Source organism: Brienomyrus brachyistius, chromosome 11, assembly GCF_023856365.1.
Source record: "Brienomyrus brachyistius isolate T26 chromosome 11, BBRACH_0.4, whole genome shotgun sequence".
Taxonomy (NCBI): Eukaryota; Metazoa; Chordata; class Actinopteri; order Osteoglossiformes; family Mormyridae; genus Brienomyrus; species Brienomyrus brachyistius.
The window spans coordinates 7130914-7158908 of NC_064543.1; the positions used below are offsets into that span (position 1 = coordinate 7130914).

Consider the following 27995-nt stretch of genomic DNA (forward strand, 5'->3'; position numbering starts at 1 on the left):
CCCCTCGGCACCAGTGCCAGGCACACTGAGAAGACGCGGATACATGTTTAATACAATATAAATAAATGCAAGGTAGCCCTCCACTCCCTCAGTTCTGGTGTTACATTCTGGGGGGGGGGGGCGTACTGAAGTCTTCCCTCCCTCCCGCAGTTCTGCACCGATCCAGGACAAGGAGTTAGACAGCCTTAGACCGTGTCACTTTGTTAAGAGGGTTATGAAATCCTAACCAGAGAGGGTCGTAAAACATACTGTTTCTGCCTGGGTAGCCCGTCTGGTCGCGTAATATCGCGAAATAGAGAAGTGCGGATACTCAAAAAGCACTATAAGCTGAAACACACGAAATACTTAGCGGTTACTGAGAACCCACCGCTATAATTTACATTTGTATAGACCTATTCATCGCCACTTCAAACACTGAAAAGCAAATCCTAATATGTATATTAGGATAATTTACTGCTGCCGTGGCGTTATATTACCCCCTCTAAAGCTTGGGAATTATAAATACAGTCAGTCCTCCGCACAATATGCGCAGCGTTTAAAACACCTGATGTTTAATGTTTGAAGGATTTCAGGAGGTGTCCTGACCTCGGCTCTTCCCTGCTGATTCACTGCATCGCAACGACTGGGATGTGATGTACTCATATACCATATATATATATATATATATGTGTGTGTGTGTGTGTGTGTGTGTGTCGGGGGGCTGGGGTATATACACACGCACATTTCACATTTGTGAGGTGAGTTGAAGTTCCTTGGGAGCCACTGATATTAGATCCCGTGACACTGACCGCAGTCACGGAGGGATGGGTTGTTCGGGGGGGCCTCAGGGAGCTGATAAGTTTCCTGGAGGTTTATTGGGCACACCCGGGACAGATGGGCGGCAGATGACTTGCTTCTCCTGGTACTCCAGGGCTAAGCGGAAAATCCATCATGGCTGCAGGGGTTGCGTCTCCCTGCTTGGCGTCCAAACACCGTGACAGCAAAAACAGTCGTGTCTCTCTGGAAGCGTGAGTTTCATCGGCCCTGTCCTTATCTTCGGTTTGTAGACGAACACAAAATTAAACTTAAAATAGCTTCTCAAATCCAACGATAGGATTTAAATGGAAATTGATACGCAGTTCACTATTACTATTGAAACTCTAGGCCTACCTTTTCAACTGGACAGTAGAAAGATTTCAATATTCGTTTTTAAAGAAACACGTTCACAAGGTTTCGTGTGTGTGTGTGTGTGTGTGTGTGTGTAACGTAGTGATTGTTTTAGAACTAATAAGTCCACAAATAAGCAGGAAAAGTCTTCCAAAGCATTGATGTATTGAAAACGTGAGTGTGCTTTGTGTGCCCCCTACTGGAAAAACAAAGATATCAAGTTTCTTTCTTAAAGCATCAAATATATATTTCGTGTGTTTCAGCTTATAGTGCTTTTTGAGTATCCGCACTTCTCTATTTCGCGATATAGAACATTTGTATTGACCTATTCATCGCCACTTCACACACTGAAAAGCAAATCCTAATATGTATATTAGGATAATTTACTGCTGCCGTGTCGTACGCCTATTGGTAAGTAATACGGTAGCTAAAATGAAAAAAAAAAATTAGCAACGGAATTCCCGAAACAAGATGCAAGTACAGAGTCTTTCAGTTAACTCCAAACACACCAAGGAAAGTAAGACCTGGGGCGCCGTGCGCGCCCACGACGGGGAGGGGAGGGGGGGCAGGAGGACGCCTCGTCTTTTGCTACTTTTTTAGCGACTTTCTGTGCTTGAAAAGCGAGCGGGTGGGTTTTTAGCAGATCACTGTGGGGAATCACGGCCTACACTGCAACTATTATAAATTCAAGCTCTTTTTTGCAACGGTTTCACCTACTCGTCTTTGCTCGTGGAATAACATACTATGAAAGTAAATGCCATAAGACAGTCATTTATACGTTACTTATTTTTTCTTTATTCTAGTGAGTAACGTGTTTATTTGTAGACTACCCTTATAAGGGGTTTATGAACAGTTTATAATCGGGTTATTAATTACGCTGTAACACTTTATAATCATTAATAGACAGTTGTTTTTTAATTAATGTGTTACCACCATTCATAAGTGGCGAAAGGAAGCCTTATTGTAAACGGGTTCCTTCTTATTTATGTAATTGTAATGAAATCTAACGAAATATCGAAATGTTTTTTTTTTTGCTTCATATACAAGGATTTGAAATTGATGCGTTGGCCTCTTTAGCCGAAATCTCTTTTGGTGAGTTTACGTAAGTCGTATGTTGAGAGAAACATATATCAAAACTCATAAATCAATAGATTTCCGCACGTTTAACCAGTATTCTGTGGTCATTTTAGGCAAATTCAGTAGATCTATTTCAAACATAATTGACCTGCACCTGCATTATTAACGAGGCACTTTTGACCAGCTTAAGCGTTTGTAAGATGGATGAATGGACACTAATGCAAATTCATTTCAAGGATGGTACGTATACTGTTTTTATATTTTAAAAAATATTATCATATGCGCTGTATAATATGTAAAATTGGGAAGGATTGGTAAGACGCTTTAAATAAAACTACTGCTAAATTTTTTTCATAAGTAATCTGAGGATAAAAGACCTGCAGTTGTCCAGTGTCACGGTTTGCCCAAAATTTAAATTCTGACTATTTCTGGCTGAAGTTTTTCTCTGTGTGAAATGAAACAAGCGGTATTACACTTACATGTGAATCGGCGACGAATTGGTCTTTTTCGTCATTGTTCTGCGTCCTTGATCCGCGAGTAGCGCATTATCGGTCTTTGTGTTATAAATCTTCATAGAGGAAAATGAAAGATAGCACCGTTACTCAAAATATTTAAGGAAATTAACAATTATTAGCTTAATAAATATGAATGATTTATTACAGCAGTCAGTTTATACTGTCAAAGCTTACCACATTGTTGTTGGACACGTAAATAATAGTTTAAACCATATGAAGCTTTTAAATAAAAGAGAATTATTGTGCAAACATACATTAAAGTGATACATGCACCTTTTTTATAGGTAACTTTTTATAGTTAACTGTTTTGGTACTTTAAACTTTATAAACTTTAGGTTCTCTGATAGTAATTTGATGCTGAACTTAATTTTTTAAACACCTTTTTAAACATATTATTTACAGTAGTTGAAAAGAGAGCCTTTTATTCTTTTTAACTAAGAAGGTTACTCTTATAAAATTGTTTAGACTTTTTTGGTACATTTGTAGGAATGAAGCAGGGTAGAACACTAACGATCTATACACTCTCAGAAAAAGGGGAAAAAAAATGTACCTTTACTTGTCACTGAGACTGTACCCTTGTAATTGTACCATTTAAGGTATAGAAGTGGACTCTGAGGAACATCCCTAAGGTACAAACAGTATTAATGTACTATCAATAGTCCATTTCTGTACCTTAAAAGGTACAATTACTTCTAGCTAAGGGTACAATTGGCAGACCCTTGAGGGTACAGCCCCAGTGACAATCAAAGGTACAAATTTCTGCCTTTTTTTTCTGGGTGTACTGACTGCGTCAGAACACAGTGAGGAATCCCTGCTGATGTCACTCGTGGTCCGATCAGGCGGAATCGTGGAGCATTTGTTACTCTGACTCTGTTACTCGCTCCCACAAAGCTGCATTTCCACCCATTTTGCCAGCTGTCATGCTTTATGAGCTCCTGCTTTTTTACTCTGGTTCCATCATTCATAACATTTGGTGAAAACGGCACCGCATATGCTCACCTGTACCGGGGCTTCATTCATGCACAAAAGTTCTGTGGGCTACCCCAGAAAGTGAGACGGCTTGCACGGAATCATACAGCCCTTTGCAGATAGGAAAAGTCATTCAGAAACGTGTCTACACCTCAAAAAGCATATCACCTTGTTCATCACATCGCGCTTAGCAACCACTGTTGCTTAGCAACCGCAGTGTCTCACATGCCTGCATCCCGCAGAATGACTATTTAGGGACTCGCAACTTCAGGAACAGGACAGCTGACTCCTGATTGCTGTAAATCTGTGTCTGTCATATCAGACTCCCAGCACGTGTGTCTCCAAGTAGGTGGAGCCTCTTTTTGATACATACACATGTTAATAGTGTGCAGTAGCATTTTTCACAAATGTATTTCAGACACCTGCTATTCAAGCCATGTTGCTGTGATGCAAATTTAATGTCAGTGAAAGACATATAATGGAGAAGCGGGTTCTGGTCCAGGAATAGCGACTGTGAACTCAAGGGTGAGCAGATAATGAAGCTGACAGGATGACGCATGTGCTGTGTTTTTGAGTAAGCACTAGGGGGCGCTGCATTGGCAAGATAATCGGATGGAATATCGGTTGCACAAAACACCTTAGATTTTCCCCTTAAGTGTCACACTTAAGGTATAATTTCTTCTTAGCTAAGGAATTTGTTTAAGGGTGTTGCACAGAATCTCTTAAAAACTTTCCTTAGTTAAAGAAAAATCTTAAGGGATTTACAGCATCGGAAAACATTTTACGGCAGTGAAATTGTACCGTTTCCATGGAGACCACTTCTTTTCTTGCACTCACGCACGTTCGTGGTGTCTGGTGACGCAGGAAAAAGGAGAATGGTTTCCACATGTCTGTGCCTTTATGTGTGTCAGTGTTCTCTAGCCAAGGCTGAGATCATTCATTCAAAAGGAACAGGCATTTTTGTGAGAATGCATCGGATGAGCACATACACTGATCAGCACACATTAACTATGTGATCAGTGCTTATATTGTAATGCGATGCAAAAATTTTATTGCAGGTAAAAGCAGCCATTCAGAATGAGAATATGAAGGTGGGATTATTTGCTTGTGAGTGAATATAATATATTATGTATCTTGTGTATATTTTTCCGATTTAATATATTGTGATCCTATTTCCAGGGGCCTTGCGTTCCCTGTAACGTTCAGGCCTGACGGCTTTTCATCCTGCCTTGTGTTCCCTGTAACGTTCAGGCCTGACGGCTTTTCATTCTGCCTTGCATTCCCTGTAACGTTCAGGCCTGACGGCTTTTCATCCTGCCTTGCGTTCCCTGTAACGTTCAGGTCTGACGGCTTTTCATTCTGCCTTGCGTTCCCTGTAACGTTCAGGCCTGACGGCTTTTCATTCTGCCTTGCGTTCCCTGTAACGTTCAGGTCTGACGGCTTTTCATCCTGCCTTGCGTTCCCTGTAACGTTCAGGTCCGACGGCTTTTCATTCTGCCTTGCGTTCCTTGTAACGTTCAGGTCCGATGGCTTTTCATTCTGCCTGGCGTTCCCTGTAACGTTCAGGTCCGACGGCTTTTCATTCTGCCTTGCGTTCCTTGTAACGTTCAGGTCTGATGGCTTTTCATTCTGCCTTGCGTTCCCTGTAACGTTCAGGTCTGACGGCTTTTCATCCTGCCTTGTGTTCCCTGTAACATTCATCTTGGACAGGATGCCATTACAATCAGAATCTTACTTGTTTGTTCCCTGTAGTATGTAATGCAGGATAAATGCAAGATAATAATTACAACTTGCAAAACAAAAAGACCACAGACAAGCAAATATTTACCATAAACAATGTTAGTCTAAAGTTTGGATGTACCTACCCATACAGAGGTTTATTTGTTGTATTCTCTACATTTTAGAATAAAGACATTAAACCTGTAAAGATATCAAACCATGCACTGACCAAAACAAACAAAAAAATTGTTAGGGGGTAGTTCTGTGGGTTGGGAATTGGAAGGTTGCTGGTTAAAATCCCTGGGTTGGCAGAATGATCCCACCATTGGGCTATTGAACAAGACCCTAAACCTCAATTACTCAAGGGACTGACTGACCCTTTTTTTTTTTTTTTTAGGCAGTGCCTAAGTTTTAGGGTTAAGACAGAGGAGTCCAGGCCACACTTATACAGTGGGAGGGTAGCCATATTGTTTTTTCGTGCTTGACATTGCCTATGGATGTAGGTGCTTCTAGATTGATAATCAGTGGCATGACATGTGTAATTATGCATGTTATGAAGGAAGCAAAACATGGCTGAGCAAAGCATAACTCATGTGTATATACTGAGGCTTCTGTAATTCAATGACCATATTTTTCACTCCCCCCCCCTCCCCCATGTTGAAACTTGATAAAAAAAAAAAAGCTCTTGGTGAAAATTATACTGGATCATGTATTGACAATAATGACCACAAGGGGTCAGCAGTGCTTTAAGAATGACTCTGAATGCACACTGTACTGGCAGAAGTATTTGGACATACCTATCAGTCACTGTATTCAGATGTTTCATTCGGACCCATTCGGACCTAGTCATGCAGTCAGGTTCACAAACATTTGTGAAAGAATGGGTCGTTCTGAAGAGCTCAGTGAATTTAAGCGTGGTCCTGTCATAGGATGCCGCCTTTGCAGTAAGTCAGTTCGTGAAATTCATTCCCTGCTAGATATGCTGTAAGCGGTAACCATTTAGGAATGAAGTGGCAGACCACGTTCAGTAAAAGAGCGGGACCGCTGAGTGCTGAGGCGCATAGTGTGTAAAATTCTATGACTACGGTGTGAAAGAACTTGGCTGGTCCACAGAGCTCTGACCTCAGCCCCATCAACCACAATGGAGATTGTGAGCCAGGCCTTCATGTCCAACATCAGTGCCTGACCTCACAAATGATCTTCTGGATGAATGGGCAGAAATCCCCACAGACACGCTCCAAAATCTTGTGTAAGGCCTTAGCAGAAAAGCAGCAGCTGTTATAGCTGCAAAGAGGGGGACCAACTCCATGCTGATGCCTATGGATTTGGAATAGCGGTTCTTGTACGTCTACTGGCCAGGTTTCTCAATACTTTTGTCCATGTAGTGTAGCTTGCATGATAATATCTAGGATGATGATTTCCAGGTAACTCCTGAGTCCCTCATTTACACAATATGTTTGTTTTATTATGTAGTTTCACTTGCATGTCATGGGTTTTTTTTAATATATTTTGTTTCCCAGACAGATACTTGGAGTGTTAAAATAGGAAAATCTCAAAGGCAGCGCATTAACTTTTTTGGGGGGTTTCTAAAACAATACTGTCCCAATCCCCGTTATCGAAGTTAAGCTTCTACAAGCGTCACTTATCTCAGCATAACCAACCTAAAGTCTGCAAAACAAGGTTCCATTTGTGCTGATGGATTTTTCCAGGTAAATGAATATTTTGTGATCATGTTATTTTTCTATGCTTGTAACTAATGTTGCAGTGTAACATTTTTTATTATTTTGCTGGATGATGGATATTTGTAATAAATATGAACATTTTCTCCTATGTTGAAAAATAGTGACAACGTTAACTTCTTCCTGATATTACATATGAAAGCATAAACTTTTAATGCAAAACAACAAATGTCTCAGCTCAGGTCCCTGAAGTTTTTTGATGGACCTACTTTGAATTTTGGTACCATTTTAACAGCATCATAATGAACGTCCTGCAGTATGAGGTACATATTCCTCTTTAACTATCTGAATCATCCGTAGATACAGATTTCAAACCAACACAAACATTTTTAATAATATTAATCGCTTACATTCTAATCAAAACGTCAGCATAACAGCGAGAATATAAAATATAAAAACGCATTTACAAAAGAACACAAAGTCAGACAGCAAGCCGCCTTCAAATGCACAGGAATGTTCACAGGAGTACAGGGAAGGACCCGATTCAGCAGCCAATCCGAGGCCTTAGCTGCGGGTGTGAGGCGTCCACCTACGCTGCCTGACTCAATCTTTTTTGTTCCGCTGGGCTTTCAGGAAAAAAGAGGGGCTGTTAACGCAGCGGTAGCTGAAGACCTGGGGCACGAGACCGTACAAGGCGTTGACCGTGAGGAAGAGCGTTCTGCTGTCATCGGGAACTCTGTACGTGAACGGGGTCCTTGTGTGGAGGGAGGCGGCCATGTGAGAGAACTGGGCCTGCGACAGGAAACACGAGAGTCGGGGGGGTGAGTAAACTCCAGAAAATGAACACGGGACACTGCTCTGTCCCGGGCCCTGTGTCACACCTTTGTCACCGTGTCCGGCTGTAGCTATTGTGAGGGTTGCCCGGTGCCCCCACATAGCAACACGCCCCCTCTGGAAGCCACACCATATGTGGTCGTTATTTTTAGCTGGGCCAGCTGACATTTAAGGGATTCCGTCACCATGACGTGTTGAAAGACTGGCCCAGCTTCTACACCCCCCCAGCTTCTACACCCCCCCCCCCCCCCCATCACCGCTGCTGCCGCCACCTCCCTGCAGGGATTTCCAATTTAGCCAAGGTCAGAAACCAAACCGGCAACCTTTTGTCAGAGACACCCAGCCGCTTCAGTGGTCGAGCTGCAGTCAGATCTGAGCCTCTATTCGTGCTCCTCAGTAACTGAGGTACAACTATGTCCTCCTGCGTGGACCAGCGACTCCAAGATGCTGCAGTGCGAAGCGGAGACTTAGGAGGCCAAACTCTCAAGCGCGTGAGGTCATGAAGCCATGTCTGTGCTCGTGGTCATTAAGGGACGGACCACACTGTTGGTCACCACCCTACGAAGCCCCCAAAAAAATGTGAGCACCAGTTCATTATGCTCCACTGATATCCAGCCGGTGGCAAAACTGGCACAGGACCCCAGTGGCCAGGTAAAAAAAAAAAAATAAAGGTCACACCCTGAAGAGGGGAACTAGTTTGGTGTAAATGTTATTCACAGGGTATCTGTCATGGCCCAACTCATGCTGAAGGCACCATCTTTCCAGCTTTTCAAGAGCCCTGTGCTCTGGCTCTTTTCAATCCTGCTTTTGTCCAAGTCCATTCATGAACATGAACTGCTTAGCCTGTCAATGTGCCCGTGGCACACGAGTGCTGGAGGAGGGTCAAAGGTCAAAGGTCACTCGCCTGTGCCACTGCTCCGGAGTGCACCAGAGTCAGGTCAGGCATCCACTGGCAGCCAGGGACCAGCAGCCCATACAGTGTCATGGTGTAATATGGGACGGAGTACAGCATGTTTACCAGCATCTGCATTCAGAGGAACACACTCGGGTCATGTTCCAAGCATCCAGTACCATGGTCCACTTTGGTTCTATATTCCCTGAACAACGTTAATCAGGTTTTAAATCACATGCAGCAAAGTACTGTACATGAATATTTCAGGTTAAGGCCTACAAAGGTACAACACCAGTGCCCAGCTAGGATCTGGACCGGCAACTTTCAAGTTAAAAGTATACATTGCGTTTATGGATCACATTATTAAGTGTGAGATACTGTATATGGTGACCCCCCCTCACCTGGATTCTGGGGTAGGCAGAAGGATCTTTTAGGTAAGGCTCATGATGCTGCAAGTACTCCCGACACCATTGGCCAGGACAGTCCAGGGCGACCTATGGAAGGTGAGGTTAGGGACATGCCCCTGTAAGTACTCTTCACACCATTGGCCAGGACAGTCCAGGACGACCTATGGATGGTGAGGTTAGGGACACGCCCCTGTAAGTACTCCTCACACCATTGGCTGGGACAGTCCAGGACGACCTGTGGCAGAGGTGAATATAGGGACACACCCCTCCCACTCCACTGGATGTCCAAGGACTGTGAGGAATGCCTTTGTCTGTCAAACGCTGGGATTACATCGAACTGAGGCCCTTTCATCTGCAACTCTCCAATATCCCTGTCACTGTCACACATCTGTCATCTCACTGCCATTTACTTAAATAGCCATAATTACCCACTGTGAAACAGAATTTGGGGGGGGCATCTCCCTCATGACTTTATGACTGCATTTATGACTACGTCTATGAGTACAATGACTATTACTCTGTTTTTAAAGTAAATTACGATATTACCCATTCTTGCAGAATAACAGTTTGCGGGAGTCGTTAAGGTTAATCGACTTTTGCTTGCTGACTTCTGGTGACACACTGTGTTGTTTTACCGAACCGCGTCTCGTCTTTGATTTCCCATCAATCTCCGAGCTCAGCCAGCCTTATATGGCTGACATCCTACGAGACCATCGCAGAAGCTGACATGGCAGAAGCTGACATTAAAAAGGAACTGACATGGCAGAAGATGACGCAGAAGATGACAGCACTGCCTCCTGCAGGCACTCTCTTACCAAACCTCTGAAGACACAGAATGCGAAAGCCGGGATGAGGTAGAGAGCGAACAGTAAATCCAGGGGTCTCTGAAACAGGCTCTTCCTGTGAGCTTCCTGGATACTCTGCATGCATAAATATGACAGACAGACATGGCGCTATTATAATGTGTGGGAGGATCAGACCTGTGCTGTGTACGTAAACACAGGGCATATAAGGACTTTAATAATGTAAATATACATATGTTTTAACATGTTTTCTTTTGGTACATGATTCTCACAAGGATTTTTTTTCTACCGTTGTGTACGCTGACCTCGACCAGGAAAAATGGTTGAATAGATAGATGGATGGATGGATGGATTTGCCCACTAAAGTACAGTGTGTATGCCTTAGCGTGTGCATGTGCCTTAGCAGGAGAGTGTGCCTTAGCGTGTCCGTGTGACTTAGCAGGAGAGTGTACCTTAGCATGTGGGTATGCCTCAGCGTGAGCATGTGCCTTAATTGGAGTATATATCCTAGTACTAATTGGAGTGTCTTTGAGTGCATGCCTTAGCATTGGTGTGTGCCTAAGTGCGACCATGTGCCTTAATGGGAGTGAACAGTATACCCTAACAGGGGTGTGTGTGCCTTAGCGTTAGCATGTGCCTTAGCACGTCCCTTAGCAGTATAGCAAAGAGAGTCTGAGTCAGCATGGGCCCCCCAGTCCCTCCCATCCTTCTGGTGCCTTAACGTGACGGTATGCCTGACCGCGAGCGGGTTCCTTACCCCAGGCGACACCTCCTGTGCGGCTGGCTGGCCGAACACGCGAAAGCAGGCCCACACAGACACCGCGATGTACAGCAGGTGAATGGTGAACATGCAGCTCAGCTGTGCCCCATATTTTCCTGCGGCGAGACCACAGGGTCAGCCGGGCCGGGGTGCCAGGCGGCGTCGGCCAATTAGCTGCCAGCATAGAGCGAGCGGCTCAGATTCGCCGACTTACCTACAACACTTCCAGGAACGTAGACGATCACATGCATAAGGATGGATCCCACCCAGTACAGGCCGATGTTTCTGTAACTCTCCCTTTCAGAAAATACAAGTCATATTAAGTTAAAATGATGGTTTTGACGATACCATTTATGACACTGACGCATCAGTATAGTGTTTATGAACAGTGATAATAGGATGACATGTCTGTGTGACCACCGGAAATGGAGTGGCGTGTCTCTTTAAGACAGAACACAGATCACAACGGCACCATACCCCCAGCTGATTGCTGCCACGACCAGCAGATACATCAGATAGTGCACACAGCCATCCCAGTATGACAGCACGTGCCCGTGAGCCGTGTTGATGTACGGATCTGCCTGCAACGTGCAAAGAGAGTCTGAGTCAGCATGGCCCCCCCCAGTCCCTCCCCTCCTTCTGGGGCCTACATCTGGCTGCCGCCCGGGAGTGTTAGCCTGTTAGACAGCCGCTAACGGTTTCCTGAAATGCCCTCAGACTCATCATGGAAGAGGGATCTGAACCTCTGGTTTAATGGAGGCAACGTGGCATTTCATACTAGTGGAGCTGGTATGGAAGCCGTTAATGTAGCTTGATAAGAATAAAGAATGAAGTCGGAGATGACCGATTCCCAATCAGAACGGCATAGCCAAATATGTACAAACTGTTACTTAACAGTTCATTTCTGGAGTAGGTAACAAAGCTGTTGGGGAGACACCTGTCAGCTAGAGGGCTACTCGCCAATGAAGCCATCTGTCAGCCAACACGCGGGGTGCCCCCTGGGTCTCCATGCTCGATCTGAGGACTTAACGTAGCTAACCCTACCCTATTTTAGCATAGCATGCTAATAATAGCACACAGGTGCTGCCTAACACAATGCTGTGTGTCTATCGCACGTCTGTCACAGTGCAAGAGCGCCACTAAGCCTGAGCATTTCCTTTCTATCCGCCATGTCTATGTGTTAAAGCTGCTCAGGGCCTGTCAGGTCCACTCACAGCCAGCAGGGGCAAAGTTCTTAAAGGATAACCCCCCCCCCAGCCAGACATATTTTTCTTTTATATCCACTATATCATTTTATTCCTGTTCCTCTATTGTTTTCCCACTAAAATATTACATTGCCTTATGTAAACATTTCGACATTAAACAGAATCTGACTGTAATTTCCATGCATAATGAAGATTGCGTAACAGTAAATACCTCAGGATGTTGCATAAATCATGTTCAGACGATTTCATGCGTTAAATATCATGAACATCTGTGTTAACGCCCATGACTATACCTCACCCGTCATTCCCTCGTTAACTCCTTATTTGAGGTAACCGGGAAAGATAGCGGACACTTTCATGTATTAATGACAGCAACTTTGCACGATTAAATTCGTTCTCTGGTGTCACTCACCTGTTTTAGGTAGAAGGTCACGAATCCATCTATAATGCTGTCCTGCTCAAGTCCTATAATAAGGTTCACAACGCTGAAGAAGGCGTATACGGCAAAAACTGAAACAATACGACAAAGGAAATTAAACATGCCAGACTAAATATGTGGCAATAATAAAATATGAAAAGTAAGAAACTACGCTATATCTCTCCGTCTCTGGATGAAGACAATACAAATACTATTGTGCTACACACAAATATAGTTTACATATTTATAAATATGTATATGTTTATATCTATTAACGTGATCGTTTTGGTACAAATTTGAACGTTTATTAAAAATAAGTGCACACTGCAGTCTGGATTTCACTGTTGGCCTGTGTACAATTAAATAAAACTCTGGCTAGGGAGTTAAAAACTGGATAGAATTGTTGTGAATAGGACATGATGTATTATTAAATGAATACTTACGTAATTAATCAAATAATTGTGCTAACCTGCTTTGATGACAGCATTCATCTAACCGTGCTATAGCGTTACAACCCAAAACACATTTTTACCAGGAGGATAAATATCCATGTTCTTACCGTAAAAGAGGGGATCCTTCGGTGGATTTTTCTTCAGCGAAACGCGCGCAAATATCATTATAAAGAGTACCATTAATGTCCCCGAAACAATAACTGCTCCAATGCTGCAAGAAAAAGACACTTATTGTTGATATGCATGAAACTAATAAGCTGAAGCACATTATATCGTATTTCCGATAGTGTTAAGTTCTACTGTGTCCTGGGTGCAAGCGCAAGATTTCTGTACTTTAAACCTCAGAATCGATGGTCAAAACTCTTTAGTATGATACGATTTCGTAAGCTTCCGTGTAAACAATCCTCCGTTTTTACTTGCGGTTTCGCCGCAGGCATCTATGCAAACCCGTTTTAATGAGACTGTAATAATGCACAAGCATGAAGGACCCGAACACCGACCTGTTAGTGTGAATTAAGAGGTTAAATAAATATGAGATAGGTATCGACAGCAAGGAAAGCACAAAAACTCCGGTTCCAGCGTTCGCGTTCATAGCCCTTCCGTGTCTCACAGTCTCACACGATCGTACACATCGCAGTCACACCAACTGTTACATGTTGAGTAAAATTTGTGTGATTATTAGCGGTTGGTGCACGCTGGGATGGGTGGGGTTCGGATGCACAACCTTATTCTGCCATCCAATAGCGCACAGGCGGCGACTAGCATCGATCACAAGGCGCCGAATACGGCTGGTGGCCGCCGTAATAGGAAAGGGAGCCCAAAGCAGCTACAATCCGCAGTTTGTCTGCCGATGGGCTTGCGATAGGAAACGGCACAAACTTGCCGACTCTCAGGCATCTGGTGTGACCATCACGCTTTCTGATTCTCACGCTCACGCAAGAAATCTCACGGCAAATCTATATTATTCCATTATAAACCTAAAATTAGCTGCACTAAAAGCGTTGGGGTACTTTGCAAACCATAAATACTTTACAAGGTAATAAAACTGTTACATGGGCGTAAACGAATATGTTTGTCATATTTGTAAACGAATAGACTTGTCTCAAAATGAAAATCTCACGCCAGCCAGCTACACTAAAGTTCACAACTCGGAAACCGTCAAAAATATATAAGACCAGGTGACAGGAAACACAGCTAGCAGTTGGGCATACAACTTTCAGCATTATTCTGCACTTAATGACCCACCAAATTATTCCCGTTACTACCCAAAGTCGAGTATCATAATTATCCTGCAAAATGCTGCATGTACCCTTTAAAGGAAATGTGCCGAAAACTACCATATTCTATCTCACACGAAATTCCAGTCAAGCCTTAGCAATAAGTTGTGGAGAACTGCGCAATGGCTATGGACAGCAAGCAGAAGCTTAAGGGAGCGCTTTTCGTGGACTTCTGCTCCTACCAATGCCGCTCATTTTAATATCCGCAATTCAATGTGCAAATGAGATGAAGCAACATCAGATCTTTGAGGTGCAGCAGAATTGCAGGACAGGAGTTGTGCTTGGATACTATTTCCAGATGATCGACTGGAACGACACTTGCTGCTCTGAAACTTTAAGCCCAATTTTCTGGTTTCTTATTTTGACTTACAAAAAAAAATCACATTTGCAGTATCTTTTGGGTTCTTAACTTGGGATCTCTTGTACTCTAACCTTCTGGGTGGCCTCACCCCGCCCTTTTGCAATAAAGATTGTGGGTTACTGACAGGGTATTGTGAGATAATCGGTAACAAAACCAAGGAAAGAGGGTTACGAACTGGAACGCTGTCTGGTCTGTGCTTCTGCATCTTCAGTCGTGAACATCAGGCTTCATTGAAATGAGGCCCACAAGTAGCAGTTTAGAGTAAATCCATAAGAAACTGAAATGGGAAGAGACTCCGCTGTTGGATCCAAAAATTTATCCAGCCAACATGGTGATGTAATATCACACAGCATCACCAAAGCAGGGGTCACTGTACGGGGGTGGTCTCCAGGCTTGGGTCCCATATCCATGAGGGCTGCCGCATGCATAAAACACAGATAACCGGAGGATGCCCCCACCCCAGAAAACACACACCCTTCCTTGTGAGACAAGTGTTCAGTGTGGAGCAAATACAGAGACTCGATCTCTCAGAACTCTAGTTAAAGACAGCATTTCTTTGTTACTTACAAACAATGTAAGCTCTACTGCTGGAGAGCCTCAAGAACGATATAACCTTGTCAACATTTCATCGCATTATATATACATTTTTAGATAAATCTACACATTTTCATTGGAGATGTCATTGATTTTATTGACATAGTGTTTATCTCCTGATTATGGCTCAAAGGGTTGAAGATAACGACTCGTTGATTTGTATCAGAGGCCAAAACGACGTTTCTGTTTTTCCTGCAGTCCAGCACGGGACAATGGCCCCTCCGCTTTGCAGGGATGGACAGATACCAGACTGAGATCACATTCCGTGCTTAAATTAGGGCAGCACATTCATACTACGAAACAATACCATGTTGACTGGGGGTGAACTTTGCCAGGACAGAGGAGGAACTGCCCTGCTTTCAGATGTAGCACCCTGCTTTCAGATGTAGCACCCTGCTGTCAGATGTAGCACCCTGCTTTCAGATGTAGCACCCTGCTTTCAGATGTAGCACCCTGCTTTCAGATGTAGCACCCTGCTGTCAGATGTAGCACCCTGCTTTCAGATGTAGCACCCTGCTTTCAGATGTAGCACCCTGCTGTCAGATGTAGCACCCTGCTTTCAGATGTAGCACCCTGCTGTCAGATGTAGCACCCTGCTTTCAGATGTAGCACCCTGCTGTCAGATGTAGCACCCTGCTTTCAGATGTAGCACCCTGCTGTCAGATGTAGCACCCTGCTTTCAGATGTAGCACCCTGCCGGAGTGTTTCTCGCCCCCCTTCCTCAGGCGTTCAGGCCGCTGTTTCGCTCGAGGTGTTGTGTGCTGCTTCTCAAGGTCCCTTATCAGGCTTCACATTGCTGTGATATCATATTATCATTTAGATTTGGTTCATTGGCTGTTTGAGTGAGTCTGGGGGCAGCTACTTTGTCAGATGGGTGATATGGGTGTTGGTGAATTATTTTCCTTCAATAAATGATCATTAAAAAATTGCGTGTTGTATTTACTCAGGTTGTCTGTTGTACTAAATTTGTCTGGAGATCAGACACAATTAAGTGTTATGGATGAGCAAAAATAGAGGGAATTTGGACAGGGCTGGATTCTTCGTCGTGGCACCGTACATTAGCTCTGGAAACATGTGATCTAAACCAGATTTCTGTAGATTCATCTACCGTAGCTGAATATACACGTCACTGCATGTGACAGTTACAGGAAGGTGACTCTGGCATATTATCTATATGTGGTATAGTGAAAAAAAAACCCAAATGTACTCTGAGCATAAAAACCCCAAAGTGCCGTTTTATTAATCAGCTTTTGTAAAAAGTGTTTGTAATTCATTGAGAGATGTGAAAAGCCCTGCATTTTAATTCGTACGACGCTCCAAGGTGTCCAAGGTGCCCAGATGCGTGTAACGGCTGGGGGACGTCCTCCTTGGAGGTCTGCGTGGTCATTCAGGTCCTCCTTAACCTTCGGACTTCTGCAGCATCTGTACCATGTGACCGTGGTTATTCCGCACAGCATCCTGAAGCGGCGTGGTGCCCCACCTGAAAAGCGACGCTTCATCGGTTGGGAAATGCTTTAAGGCAGAGATCATTAATGGTGTCTTGGAGGTAAACGATAAAGAAGAGACCCCCCCCCCTTCGCATTTAATGGTGTGGGGATGGTCTGCAGGACCTGCATGGACTCTCCCAGGAAGGAGAGTCAGGTGACTGCGGTTATTTATCTCGACTGGCACCAACTGCTACTCAGTCTCTGTGATTTGCATGAACTGGCATGTTCTCTCGTTCGTCCCGTCGTTACCCAGGTGCCTACTATCACCAAGCCTGTGATCTACAATTGTCCTCAATTACCCTGTTAATCCCAGATAGATGCTCATTGTCATCTGTCATATTAGGCAGAAAGTCATCAGAAAATAACTTCACAATAAATTCTTTCCCCTTGTATGTTCCTTACCTGTCTCTGACCGAGATGTTTGCTCCAGCATTCTCTATAAGGAACTTAGCGGCTTCTGTCTGACCCTGTGAGGCGGCTATGTGTAGAGCTGACCTCCCATCGTAATCCACCGCATTCATGTCTGCTCCGGACAGGAAGTACCTACGGAAAGAGGGAGGAACCCATTTCCTGCCATGGCCACACCCAGCAGCTGGAGCCTCTGGTTGGCCGGTTACCACGTGGGCCGCCTTACCTCCGTAAGGACTGCACATCTCCTCTGTAGGCCGCGAGCAAGATATTCATTACCTGGTAGCCCTGTAATGTCACACAAGGTCACAAATGACTTCGGTGTCTTCACCGGTCCTCTGTACAGATCAGGGGTCGGCGACCCTGACCCTGGAATGCCGGCATCCAGCAAGTTTTCCATCCTACTCAATGAGTTCTTATCTGTCTGAGATCATGGGCGGTTCATCAGGGATCAGGTAGCATAGAAAACCTGCTGGATACCGGCACTCCAGGGTCAGCGTTGCGTAACTCCTAGTGTAGATGGTTTTTGTATCTCAGAGCTGACCTCAGACTCGGCCTTCCACTGCCTGTACGCGACCACCTGACGAAACGGCGTCCTGATGTCAAAACTGTGAAGCTGGAAAGTTGAGACCAGCTCCTTTGGAAACAAGAGACCAGCAACAGGCAGCAATACTGAGGAATCTACTCTAAGGAAGCAGGTTCAGAAACGGCTGGAATCCTGAGGGGCGTAGCTACCTCGCAGAAGTGCACCGCTTTCCAGGAGTTCGCGAAGGCGTCCAGCTCAGGGGACCAGCACATGATGCCCAGGACCCCGGGCACAGCTACAAGCAAGCCGCCCGATTTGCTGGACTTCGCTGGGACTGAAGTCTGTGCCAATAAACACAAGGTGAGACACACACCGGCAGACATGAGGTCTGGAGGCTAGAATCTGTAAATAAGCAAGTTGGTTGGTTGCATGGATGGATGGATGGTGTGACCATGGAGATCTTGGACCATAATGCATTTTGAAGAGATCACACCCAGTTGTTAAGATATGACTTTGAACCCCCTGCTCAGGCTTGATAAGAAAGTACTTGGAGATGGTGTAGATGGTGCTGGAGATGAGGCAGACATGGACACTTAAAGGTTTGTGGTTTTAGCGGTTCTCTTACTACATTTCTCTCCTGCAGAACAACACCGTATAAAATGTTGTATTCACTTGGTATTATTAAATAGTTCTGCGTGTTTGTGCGACTGTTGTTCAAATGCCAGTTTTGAAGGCTTCTTTTTGGGGAAAAAGACAACACCTTGAAGTGGAACAGCCTGGAGTAGTCGTTCATCCCAGCCACCTGCATCATGGACAGCATAGCACGTGCCGATGAAGGGCTCAGAACCTGGTCACCTGACAAGGGGCAGAGCCCCCCATTGGCTAGAGTAGCGGCCATCACTGCCCCTGACTCACAGGTGACCTCGGTCGATGAACACTGCGACAGAATGAGATTTGTGGTGATAACACTGCTTTCATGAAAATAAAAAAGAAACCTTAATAAACCATCAGACATTTACCTGCTGGATTAAATCCACAGCAGCATTTATGTCCACAGATTCTGGAAAACACTGAGATAAAGATTCGTGAGTGTTACAGCTTCTATTACCAACCAAAATGACGTATGTAAGAAAAGTCATAACCCACAGTTACATCCTGCCATACTCAAACAAAGAATTAAACTCACCTTCTTTTCTTGAAGGTAAAAAGACAGGGAATGCAGTCTGACACTCTCCTTCTTCGAGTTCTGATAGCTACAGATGTATTGAAAAAGAAGTCAAGCATTTTGTACTTTTGGATTTAAAAGAAAGAAAAACTGTAAATGCTGTATACCTTGTGCGGTTCAAATTTGTATGTTCTTTATTACACAGCCGTCTGAATGTATTCAAAACCTAAAATCACAAACAAATAGGATTCTGCTCATCAACCTTTCAGTTATACCAGTTATGTTCTACTACACGTTGTTTGAGGTTGTAATAAATTTTGAACGTTTCAGCTGATTCACCGAGTCATACTTTTCTTCTTCTGCCTCAACTCGTGCTGGTAGCTGTAAAAAAAAAAAAAGATTTTTTAGAGTAAAGTCATTTACCATGTTCTCTAGCTGAATAGAGGCTGCATTCCCACATACATCAACACTAGTGATGGACAAAATGACATTCCATGAACCATTTGCTGTATTTTTTTGGTCCCACTAGATGGCACTCTTGGTGTGCTTTGGGGCATGTGTTGTGCCCTTTTTTAAACAGAGAGCACCATCTAATGTGGTCACAAAATGCAGCGAATGGTTTATGGAGCGTAATTTTGTCCGTCACTAATCATGTACCTGTAACAAGGATGCAGTGATGATAGCACCGGTGACAATCAGTGGGCTGTGAGGCGTTCCTGGAAGACAGAGGAGGTAAAGGGAACAAACAAGCCCATGTGGAACTCATTCTGAGATCTTGATTCTAAATAATGTGGCTTTAGACCACAACGCAAATTGCAGAAATTGGCTTTGCACAAAATAACTGGTTATTTGTAACAGACAAAATGATGCTTCATAACCCATCTGCTGCTTTTTTTTTGATCTCACTAGATGGTGCTCTCTGTTCCAATAAAGGACTTAAAGCATGCCCCAAAGCAAACCAAGAGCACCATCTAGTGGCCTCAAAAAATACAGCAAGTGGTTCATGAAGCGTCATTTTGTCCGTCACTGCCAATTATCGACAAGGGCAAAGCGAGACTGGATTCCTTCCTGGGAAACAGAGGATAAAAAACTGCCACAAAACCTAAGTGAAATGAGTATCAAAGGACAGTAATTCAATATTTAAAGAGCTAATTCCAGGTTTCCAGGTTTGACCAAGAATAGGGCCAAACCCCTCTCCCCTCAGAGACATCTTACCCTGTTTGGTGAGGGTGAAAGGTGAGTCATACTTTGAGAACTCCTCCACACCCACGTATCTGTGTACATAGTCCACTCCAAGCTGGTCCACCACCATGCCGTAAAGGAAGGGCCAGGAGAGCTCTTCCAGGAGGAAGGGTTCCGTGCAGTCTCCAAGCGACAACCTGCCACCATAAGGGAACAGAGGCCAAAGAGCATCTCATTTCTGGACCCAGGCTCCTCTGCAGGAGAGGTAGGAACAGGTTGGTTGTTACTTGGTAACGGAGCACAGCTGGTGATGAACTTGGCTTTGAAGGCCTGACAAACAGCATTCTTTTCAGCTCTCGAAACCCTGCATTTCCTTTCATCTCAGTGGGAATGGCCCGGTGCTTTATGGGATATCACACCCCGAGCTACAGACAGGTTGTAGCTTATAAAACAAAGGCACCTAACAGCCAACAGAGCACTTATGAGCCATAAAAAAACACAATTCACTTGGCAGTCTGGTTTATGCTATTTGCCAGTTTGGCTGTTTTCACTAACAAATAATTGGGGTTGTTTATTTGGCGATTTAGTTAAATGGTTTGCACTCTTTTGTTTTTTGTATCAAGTCTCTCTACTTCTCTGTTGCCATTTCTACTATATTTGTCTGGTCCTTTAGCTCTCTCTTTGATTATTTAGCCGTGACTCTGCATAGGAAAAGTAGGTATAGAAAAATGGATAGATGGATGTTAGTTTTCCATCTGTGTCTGAGAGTGTCCAGCAGATGGCGATATGGCCAGAGGTCTCTGACTTAAGCCACTACTTACATCACTGGTACTCTTTCCAGAGGATGCTACCCTTAAATGCCCCCCCCCCCACACACACACACACACACACAGATTAAGGTGTCTTTAAAAGCAGGGGTAAACATCCTGTCTGTGTGCTGTAAATTGATATGCTTAATCTACACACGTTATCCCACATGGGCTGAACTCACAGTCCAAAAACAAAACGGGTCATTAAGCATCTTCCGTAAACCTGAAACACTTGGAGGGAGGGAGTAAGGGAGAGAGAGAGAAAGAGAGAGAGAGAGAGAGCTAGGTGGCTGTTGCTAGGTTACCCTTCTGTGGGCATGCAAAAAGCAAGGTGTCAGTGTGGACTCATTAGTTTGTATTTTGGTATATTTATTGCATTTATTTCTATATTATATTAATATAATTAACATATTATATTATTTATATAATGTATAATAATAACTAAATAACAATATAGTGTATAATAATAAGAATAATACGCTGTAGTGTAATTATGGAGGTGGAAAGTTCAGGTTCAGCAAATATAAATCCAGACCAAGATTTTGCTTCAACCAGCCAGTGGAGTATAAAGAGTCACAGTCACAGAGGACTCAGCTGGTTGGCCAAATCAAAACCTTGGTCTGGATTTGTATTTTCATAACCTGAACTTTCCACCTCTGTATAATTGTTTTTCAGGTAGGGAAGATGACTGATGCTTATCGTCCGATACTTCGGTTTAATCAGTTGAGTACCTTTGCCCATCCACCGTGCAAACAGAAACTCCCCATTTCCAGCTGGCTTCATTTCCTGGTCCTTGCTACAAAATATCAAAAAGAAATTATTGAAATTTGATCGCCGTCTTTTTATTTTTATATAAAGGTTAAAACATTGTACTGGCCAGCTCATCCATAGCATGCAGAGGATTTAAGAATTCAGCGAACCTTGACAGGGTTGAGCTGTTTGGTCTTCAAGAAAAGTTTCTGCGTCTCCTCGGTGAAGGTGGGAAAATCCGGGATGATGAAGCGGCCTTGCAGGGCCTTCACGATGAAAGACACGAAGCCTGTGGTACTCCTGCCATAACAGGCAAATTCCACGTCGCAAAGAACCTTATATCCAACATCATATCCAATGTCAACAGCAAAGTGCACACGTTACACTCTCTGAATACTAAATTAAACAGGATAGCACATTTTATTTATTGTGCACTCTTTTGACATATAAATGCCCCTGTATAGTGTTTATTTTTTATTTTTCTTTGGGGGGGGGGGGGGGGGCGGTCTCCAGACCTGTGAAAGGCATCCCTGTTAACTGCCCCATCTGCCACCTGAAGCTTTGTCATCAGTAGGTGGCAATCTTTAATCCTGGGGTCAGTTTTCCGAATCCCGGATCTCCACATTGCCTATTTGGAGTGCATGGTCGCAATTATCAAAGCACTTTATCAACAACTATTTGCCAAACTACAATGACCACACAATGACCAACTACAATGATTCTGGTACAATTATGTCTGACTTTAGAAACAATGAGGTTTCACACAAAGGTGAAAAAATGTAACTCATTAGAAGGTAACCAGACAGAAATGATATGTATTATTTATAACCGTACTAAATGGTCAGCACAGCTATGCAGTGGGAAGCACGCCTCCCTCACTCCTTTGGTGTTGGGCGTTTGAATCCTGCCATGTCTCTTTTTGGAGTTTGCATGTGTTTCCTCCCAGTGTGAAGACCTACAGTTAGCCTAACAGAGACCTCGTAGCGTGGTAGCGCTGTGACAGCCTGGTCCCCCTACAGGGTATTACCAGTCTTACACCCCACCTGGGACAGGCTCAAAACTGAGAAGAGACAATGTGCGGATTACCTCAAAAAATCCACTTGTGTTGACTCTTCCCTCAGAAGCAAAACTTTCAAACAGAACGTCAGCAGTCCTGGTGGAACAGAGACCCGTGTTTTAACTGCACGAGATTGATTTAACCAGGCATGCCCCCACCCACCCTTAGACAAGGACATGTACCCCTTCCTCTTTGTCTGCTGGGGGTCCAATCTGTTAAAACTGTGCCAGAACGGGGTAGGGTTCCCCGCCTGCTCTCGCTGTGGTCCGGCTTTTCCTGGCCTCCCATTGGTCACCATCGGAGAGCCTACAGGCACTGGCATAATGAGAAATGCAAGTAAAGTGTCTTCAATGTAGGCAGTACCTGTAACCTGTAGATCACAGTGATGTCTTCTGATATTGTTTACAGCACGTTTTGGGGTTTTTATGGCAGAAGGCAGGATTTACTCTATCATCGTGTCCCTGTAGTGTCACACAGAGTTTTCTGAAAGATAAATTTGATGCTATTCTTACCAATGTCACAGCTTCCACGTTTACCTGTTGATCCCGGGGTCACAAACTTAATAGGCTTCTGTGACTGGACGGCATTTCGTGACTTTAGACTTGGATTCACCGTTGGGGCTGCCTCCTACGGACATAAACACCGTATCCACTGTAGGCATCAATCAGATCTGACTGATAAATATTGAAATACAACATGAAAGCAGAACAAAAGCCACTTCAACAGGTCCACTGCCATGAACCGGTGTTTGTTTTAAACCACTCCATCAAATTAGCTACATTTACATGACAGAAATCTGTTGTTCATGCAGATCCAAGGTTTTTTTTTGATGTCACAATAATCGCAGGTAATGTAGACAGCTGAAGCATTTAATTGCTACTTTAACGAGGCACCGTGGGACAAAGAACTCTAGAAACCGCTCCAAGTCCACAAGATATTATACTTTATTCGACGTTTATGGGTATGTTTTTGAAATTGTGCTCTTGTACGTGGAGAAACGTCATGCAAATTGCCGGACTACGCAGGATTGTAACCTAAACGTCTTTCATCCTTTTGGTGGCGTCATGACCGCCGTACAGCTGTATGCTGCTCCATCTGTATGTATTTGAAACTGTGTACTTTTGTACGTGGAGAAACCTCTGGAGAAACCACTCATGCAAATTGCCGGACTACGCAGGATTATAGCCTAAACGTCTTTCATCCTTTTGGTGGCGTCATGACCGCCGTACAGCTGTATGCTGCTCCATCTGTATGTTTTTGCCAGCACCTTCAATCTCAGGGGGCACCCCCTTCTCTGTGAATTCCCGGGGCAGTGAAGTGGGAGGGCATGTTAGTGGCGACTCGGAAAGCCGGGAGTCTGCATGTTCATCCTTTTCTTTTTTCCAGGTGTTGGTTAGTGTTACCTCTTGTTTGAGTATGTCAAGGGAGGTACCGAGATCAAAGCTAGGAATTCCAGCACCTGCACCTTTGTGTGTGTGCATGTGTGTGCGCATGGTGTGCGCATGTGTGTGCGCATGGTGTGTGTATGGTGTGCGTGTGTGTGTGTATGGTGTGCGTGTGTGTGTGTATGGTGTGCTTGTGTGTGTATGGTGTGCGTGTGTGTGTATGGTGTGCGTGTGTATGGTGTGCGTGTGTGTATGGTGTGTGTGTGTGTGTATGGTGTGCATGTGTGTGTATGGTGTGCGTGTGTGTGTGTATGGTGTGCGTGTGTGTATGGTGTGCTTGTGTGTGTATGGTGTGTGTGTGTGTGTGTATGGTGTGCGTGTGTGTATGGTGTGTGTGTGTGTATGGTGTGCATGTGTGTGTATGGTGTGCTTGTGTGTGTATGGTGTGCGTGTGTGTGTATGGTGTGCGTGTGTATGGTGTGCGTGTGTGTATGGTGTGTGTGTGTGTGTATGGTGTGCATGTGTGTGTATGGTGTGCGTGTGTGTGTGTATGGTGTGCGTGTGTGTATGGTGTGCTTGTGTGTGTATGGTGTGCGTGTGTGTGTATGGTGTGCGTGTGTGTATGGTGTGTGTGTGTGTATGGTGTGCATGTGTGTGTATGGTGTGCGTGTGTGTGTATGGTGTGCGTGTGTGTGTATGGTGTGCGTGTGTGTATGGTGTGCGTGTGTGTGTATGATGTGCGTGTGTGTGTATGGTGTGCTTGTGTGTGTGTATGGTGTGCGTGTGTGTGTATGGTGTGCATGTGTGTGTATGGTGTGCGTGTGTGTGTATGGTGTGCCTGTGTGTGTATGGTGTGTGTGTGTATGGTGTGCGTGTGTGTGTGTATGGTGTGCGTGTGTGTGTATGGTGTGCGTGTGTGTGTGTGTATGGTGTGCGTGTGTGTGCACGTCCGCTTTGGACAGGACCATACCTGTACCAGGCTCTCAGGACTCTGTGTCTGGGGAAAATTCCTGTCCTGATGTGGCTCATTCACAGACCCATTTTCTGAGGGGAAAAAAAAACAGAAAACTACTATGGCAGCAAAACAATTTTGAAAAATCCCAAGAAGAAAACATAAGATCTGATCCTTTCCTTAAAATGATTTTATTGTCTCCACCTTTTCAAATTTTGTGTAATTCTTATTTCTAAATAATTTTAAGCCTTGAAAAAAATGCTACAAAAAATCCTTAACCATAAAAATGTAAACATTCCTTCCAAAGCAAGTTTAGGAAAGCATTAAAATTGTTTTTATTTTTAACTCTGGCTTGTTGGGATTTCGCATTGCATGCTTTCTGAGTACCTATTAAGTCACCGCAGAAACAAAAAGAGAAAGAATGCAACTGTATGGAAAAACACAGAGTTTCTCATGGTTTCGGCGATTGTCTGACTCTCTCTGAAACCGTACTAAGGCTTTTGGTTATAAGAAATGCTGCAGACTCAGAAGCAGCAAGTTTGAATAAAAAATAAACAAAAAACACACAAACCAGTATGATAATGGGTGTGAAGGAGACGACTGCTTACTCTGCAGAACTGTCCCACAAACTGGGCCATATTTTGTTACCTGGGAAACTATTTTATATAAAATCATTCGAGGTTAAACAATGCAGACGGTATTTCCATTAAAAGTCACCTGAGAGGCAAAATGCTACCAGAGCTTTGTAATTAAAAGGAAGGTTATTATCTGGAATCCAGGAGGTTCACTGGTGCACATCTGCACAACCAGCAGTTTAGAAATGTCACGTCAGTAGCTGTATGCAGTTTCATCTGGTCTTGATTTGGGACTCGAACCTTTCATTTGCGTTCACAGCCCTAAAATTGGACCACACGCATCATTTAATTAATTACTCAGGATCGCCAGTGCCCCCTGTACTCTACCTACAGTTGGAGGAATGAAATATTTTTACAGTGTAGGTCTATAATTTGCTATAACAGCAAGACTTAACGAAAGCAAAAAAAGCAAGTAACAAGCTGGGGTCACAGTGACCCACATCGTGTACCTGTTGAATCGTCTTCGGTGTTGGGCTCCAGTAATTTATTTCCATCCAAGCCTCCGTATCGCTTTCTCCATTTGCGGCGGAGTGATGGAGTTCTCTGAAAACTAGCCGAAGAAATTTAAAGCTCATTTCCTTTCTTTCTTCTTTTGAAAAATACATATTTCAAAACGTTTACACTTGTTCTCCTGCCATGTATGATACTAATAACTAATGAATAAGAATCAATTGTTTCATGTCTATTTTGCTAGGAAGATCTGACATTTAACCAGATTGTTTAAACTACTGATTCGGTTGTGTTTAACGAAAACATATTAATATTCAAAACAAGTACTGCGATAAGTTAATTTGTGAGCTTACCAGAGATATGAGTTTTCCTCAGCATGATCCTGATGTGGGATGTTCTCCATTGGCAGACAAGCGCTTTCCCGTGTGTGAGAGAGCCAGTCCAGTCGTCACACAAACATACAAACCGCTCCCTTTTCTTTCATCTACTGCCCTGTACAGACTATTTCTGCAGCTATTTTTTCCAACCTTTTTAAGAGCAGACTTTCTCCCATCCCACGTATATTTGCATACATAAAACTCTCTGGTCCAAAATGCTTCTGGATCCAGTTGTAGTCTTGCTCCAGTTCCGATGTGCCTGGTAGCTTTGGCTGGCGTCTGCTCTGTCAGTTGGGAGGGAAAGGAAAGGCGGTCCGTCTTTATTACAGGTCTACAACACTGAAGCAGCCAGCTGTGGATTTACATATTTGCACAGCCTGACTGCAGTCTTACCCCAACTGTCCTTTGTCGGATTCTTCCATGGAATGAAATGCAATTTCACGTTGTTGTGTAAGCCTGTTAAAAAGCATTAAGTATAGCACAGGTTGCAGTACCATTTAGATTGTCGTGACTGTTAAATTGCGATTACGTTTGCCGATACTAGCGTATAGCATTCATGATATACAGCACCAATCCTAACAATTATCAACCTTATAAACGTTCTGATAATAATCGGATAATTGTTTAAATGATTAGCGTCTTTGCTCTTGAACAGTGGGTTTAAAACTTTTTAAATGTCGTAGCATCACGACTCATTATATCACTATACTTCAAAAATACTTACCGTCTTTTTGTCTTTCTACCTTACAGCCACTAGGTGTCAATATAGTTTCTCTCATTTCATTTGCTACAGCTTTCATTAGTTGCTTTAACGACTCATTGAGCTATTCCTGTTTTCGAAAATTTGTACAGGTTTATTATACATCAAAAGTCCTGCTTATTTCATTGTTTCCTTCTTGCTTACTAAGAGCATTCCTCTGCTAATTTTCAGAGAATAAACAAGTAAACTAATCTTATAATAGGCCGATTGATTCTGCCTGTGGTAAATCGTCTACAACGTTTTGCTTTAAACACTGTGTTAGGTTTCTGTGCTGCTGTAAATAGGCTAGCATTACCCCATCCTATCAATTATGATGTACACACTTAAATTAGTAATGACTTAATAATATCTGTTATGAGCAGAACTAGAATATTGCGCTTTACCTGTTTCATTCTGGTAAATTCTGGTACACTCAATATCTGCATCATGTATTCGGTTATCTAGGTAATACAGTCGTTCACGCACAGACACGATTATGTGGTATGGAAATCTTAGAAACAGCAAGTTACAGATATTTCACTAGATAGATACAGCAGATATAGGCCTGCGCAGGATTGCGTAACCGTTGTAGACATGGCCCCTAATACGCCACTTAGTAGTAGCTTCGGAAAGCGACATTAAACACCTAGAAGAAATTAATGTTAACATGCCTTGTGGCTATAAGCACAACGCTAACAAGCGGGTTGCAGTCATCTTTATTAGCTTACTTTAATGGAGGATAGCCTCGGGACCTCTGCGGACGGTAACTGAATTAATGAGAGGTCTTACGGCCAAAGGAGAGAGTTTGATATTGGAGGGCACAACTTCATAATGTAAATACAAAGGTCTGTTTATTGGGAGAGGACGAATGACCCCCCCCCCTCCCCTGTTCCTAAGCCACTGGATCCATCGCATGCTGCACTGGCGATCAGAAGCGCAGCGGGTGCATGTGGCGCGTCACCCGC

General features: G+C 43.8%; 3 protein-coding genes across 6 annotated transcripts in view; 1 reads left to right on the forward strand and 2 right to left on the reverse strand.

Moving 5' to 3' along the window:
• Positions 1-27995, forward strand: part of LOC125751747 (homer protein homolog 2-like) — a 426913-nt gene that overhangs the window by 371898 nt on the left and 27020 nt on the right. The window lies entirely within an intron of this gene.
• On the reverse strand, positions 7473-13558 carry LOC125751749 (transmembrane 6 superfamily member 1-like). Its single transcript, XM_049030984.1, has 10 exons — positions 13377-13558; positions 12984-13087; positions 12419-12516; positions 11279-11382; positions 11016-11098; positions 10799-10917; positions 10054-10158; positions 9233-9325; positions 8844-8963; positions 7473-7897 (listed from the first exon to the last, which is right to left on the reverse strand). The coding sequence occupies exons 1-10, from the start codon at positions 13466-13468 to the stop codon at positions 7709-7711; spliced, it is 1107 nt and encodes a 368-aa protein (XP_048886941.1). The 5' UTR covers positions 13469-13558; the 3' UTR covers positions 7473-7708.
• Positions 16324-27118, reverse strand: glsl (glutaminase like). 3 transcript variants are annotated; one of them, XM_049030959.1, is made up of 23 exons: positions 27016-27113; positions 26685-26747; positions 26268-26575; positions 25914-26014; positions 24848-24921; positions 23029-23119; positions 22675-22807; positions 22522-22588; positions 21951-22063; positions 21606-21735; positions 21417-21481; positions 19910-20073; positions 19352-19410; positions 19034-19075; positions 18862-18920; positions 18716-18782; positions 18549-18599; positions 18290-18466; positions 17739-17870; positions 17548-17640; positions 17230-17291; positions 16998-17138; positions 16324-16588 (listed from the first exon to the last, which is right to left on the reverse strand). In XM_049030959.1, exons 3-23 carry the CDS (start codon positions 26315-26317, stop codon positions 16507-16509), a joined length of 1953 nt encoding a protein of 650 aa, XP_048886916.1. In that variant the 5' UTR covers positions 26318-26575; positions 26685-26747; positions 27016-27113; the 3' UTR covers positions 16324-16506. The 3 variants fall into 3 exon arrangements, with proteins under 3 accessions (XP_048886916.1, XP_048886914.1, XP_048886915.1); XM_049030957.1 differs by having other exon boundaries at positions 23005-23119; XM_049030958.1 differs by lacking the exon at positions 26685-26747 and having other exon boundaries at positions 23005-23119; positions 27016-27118.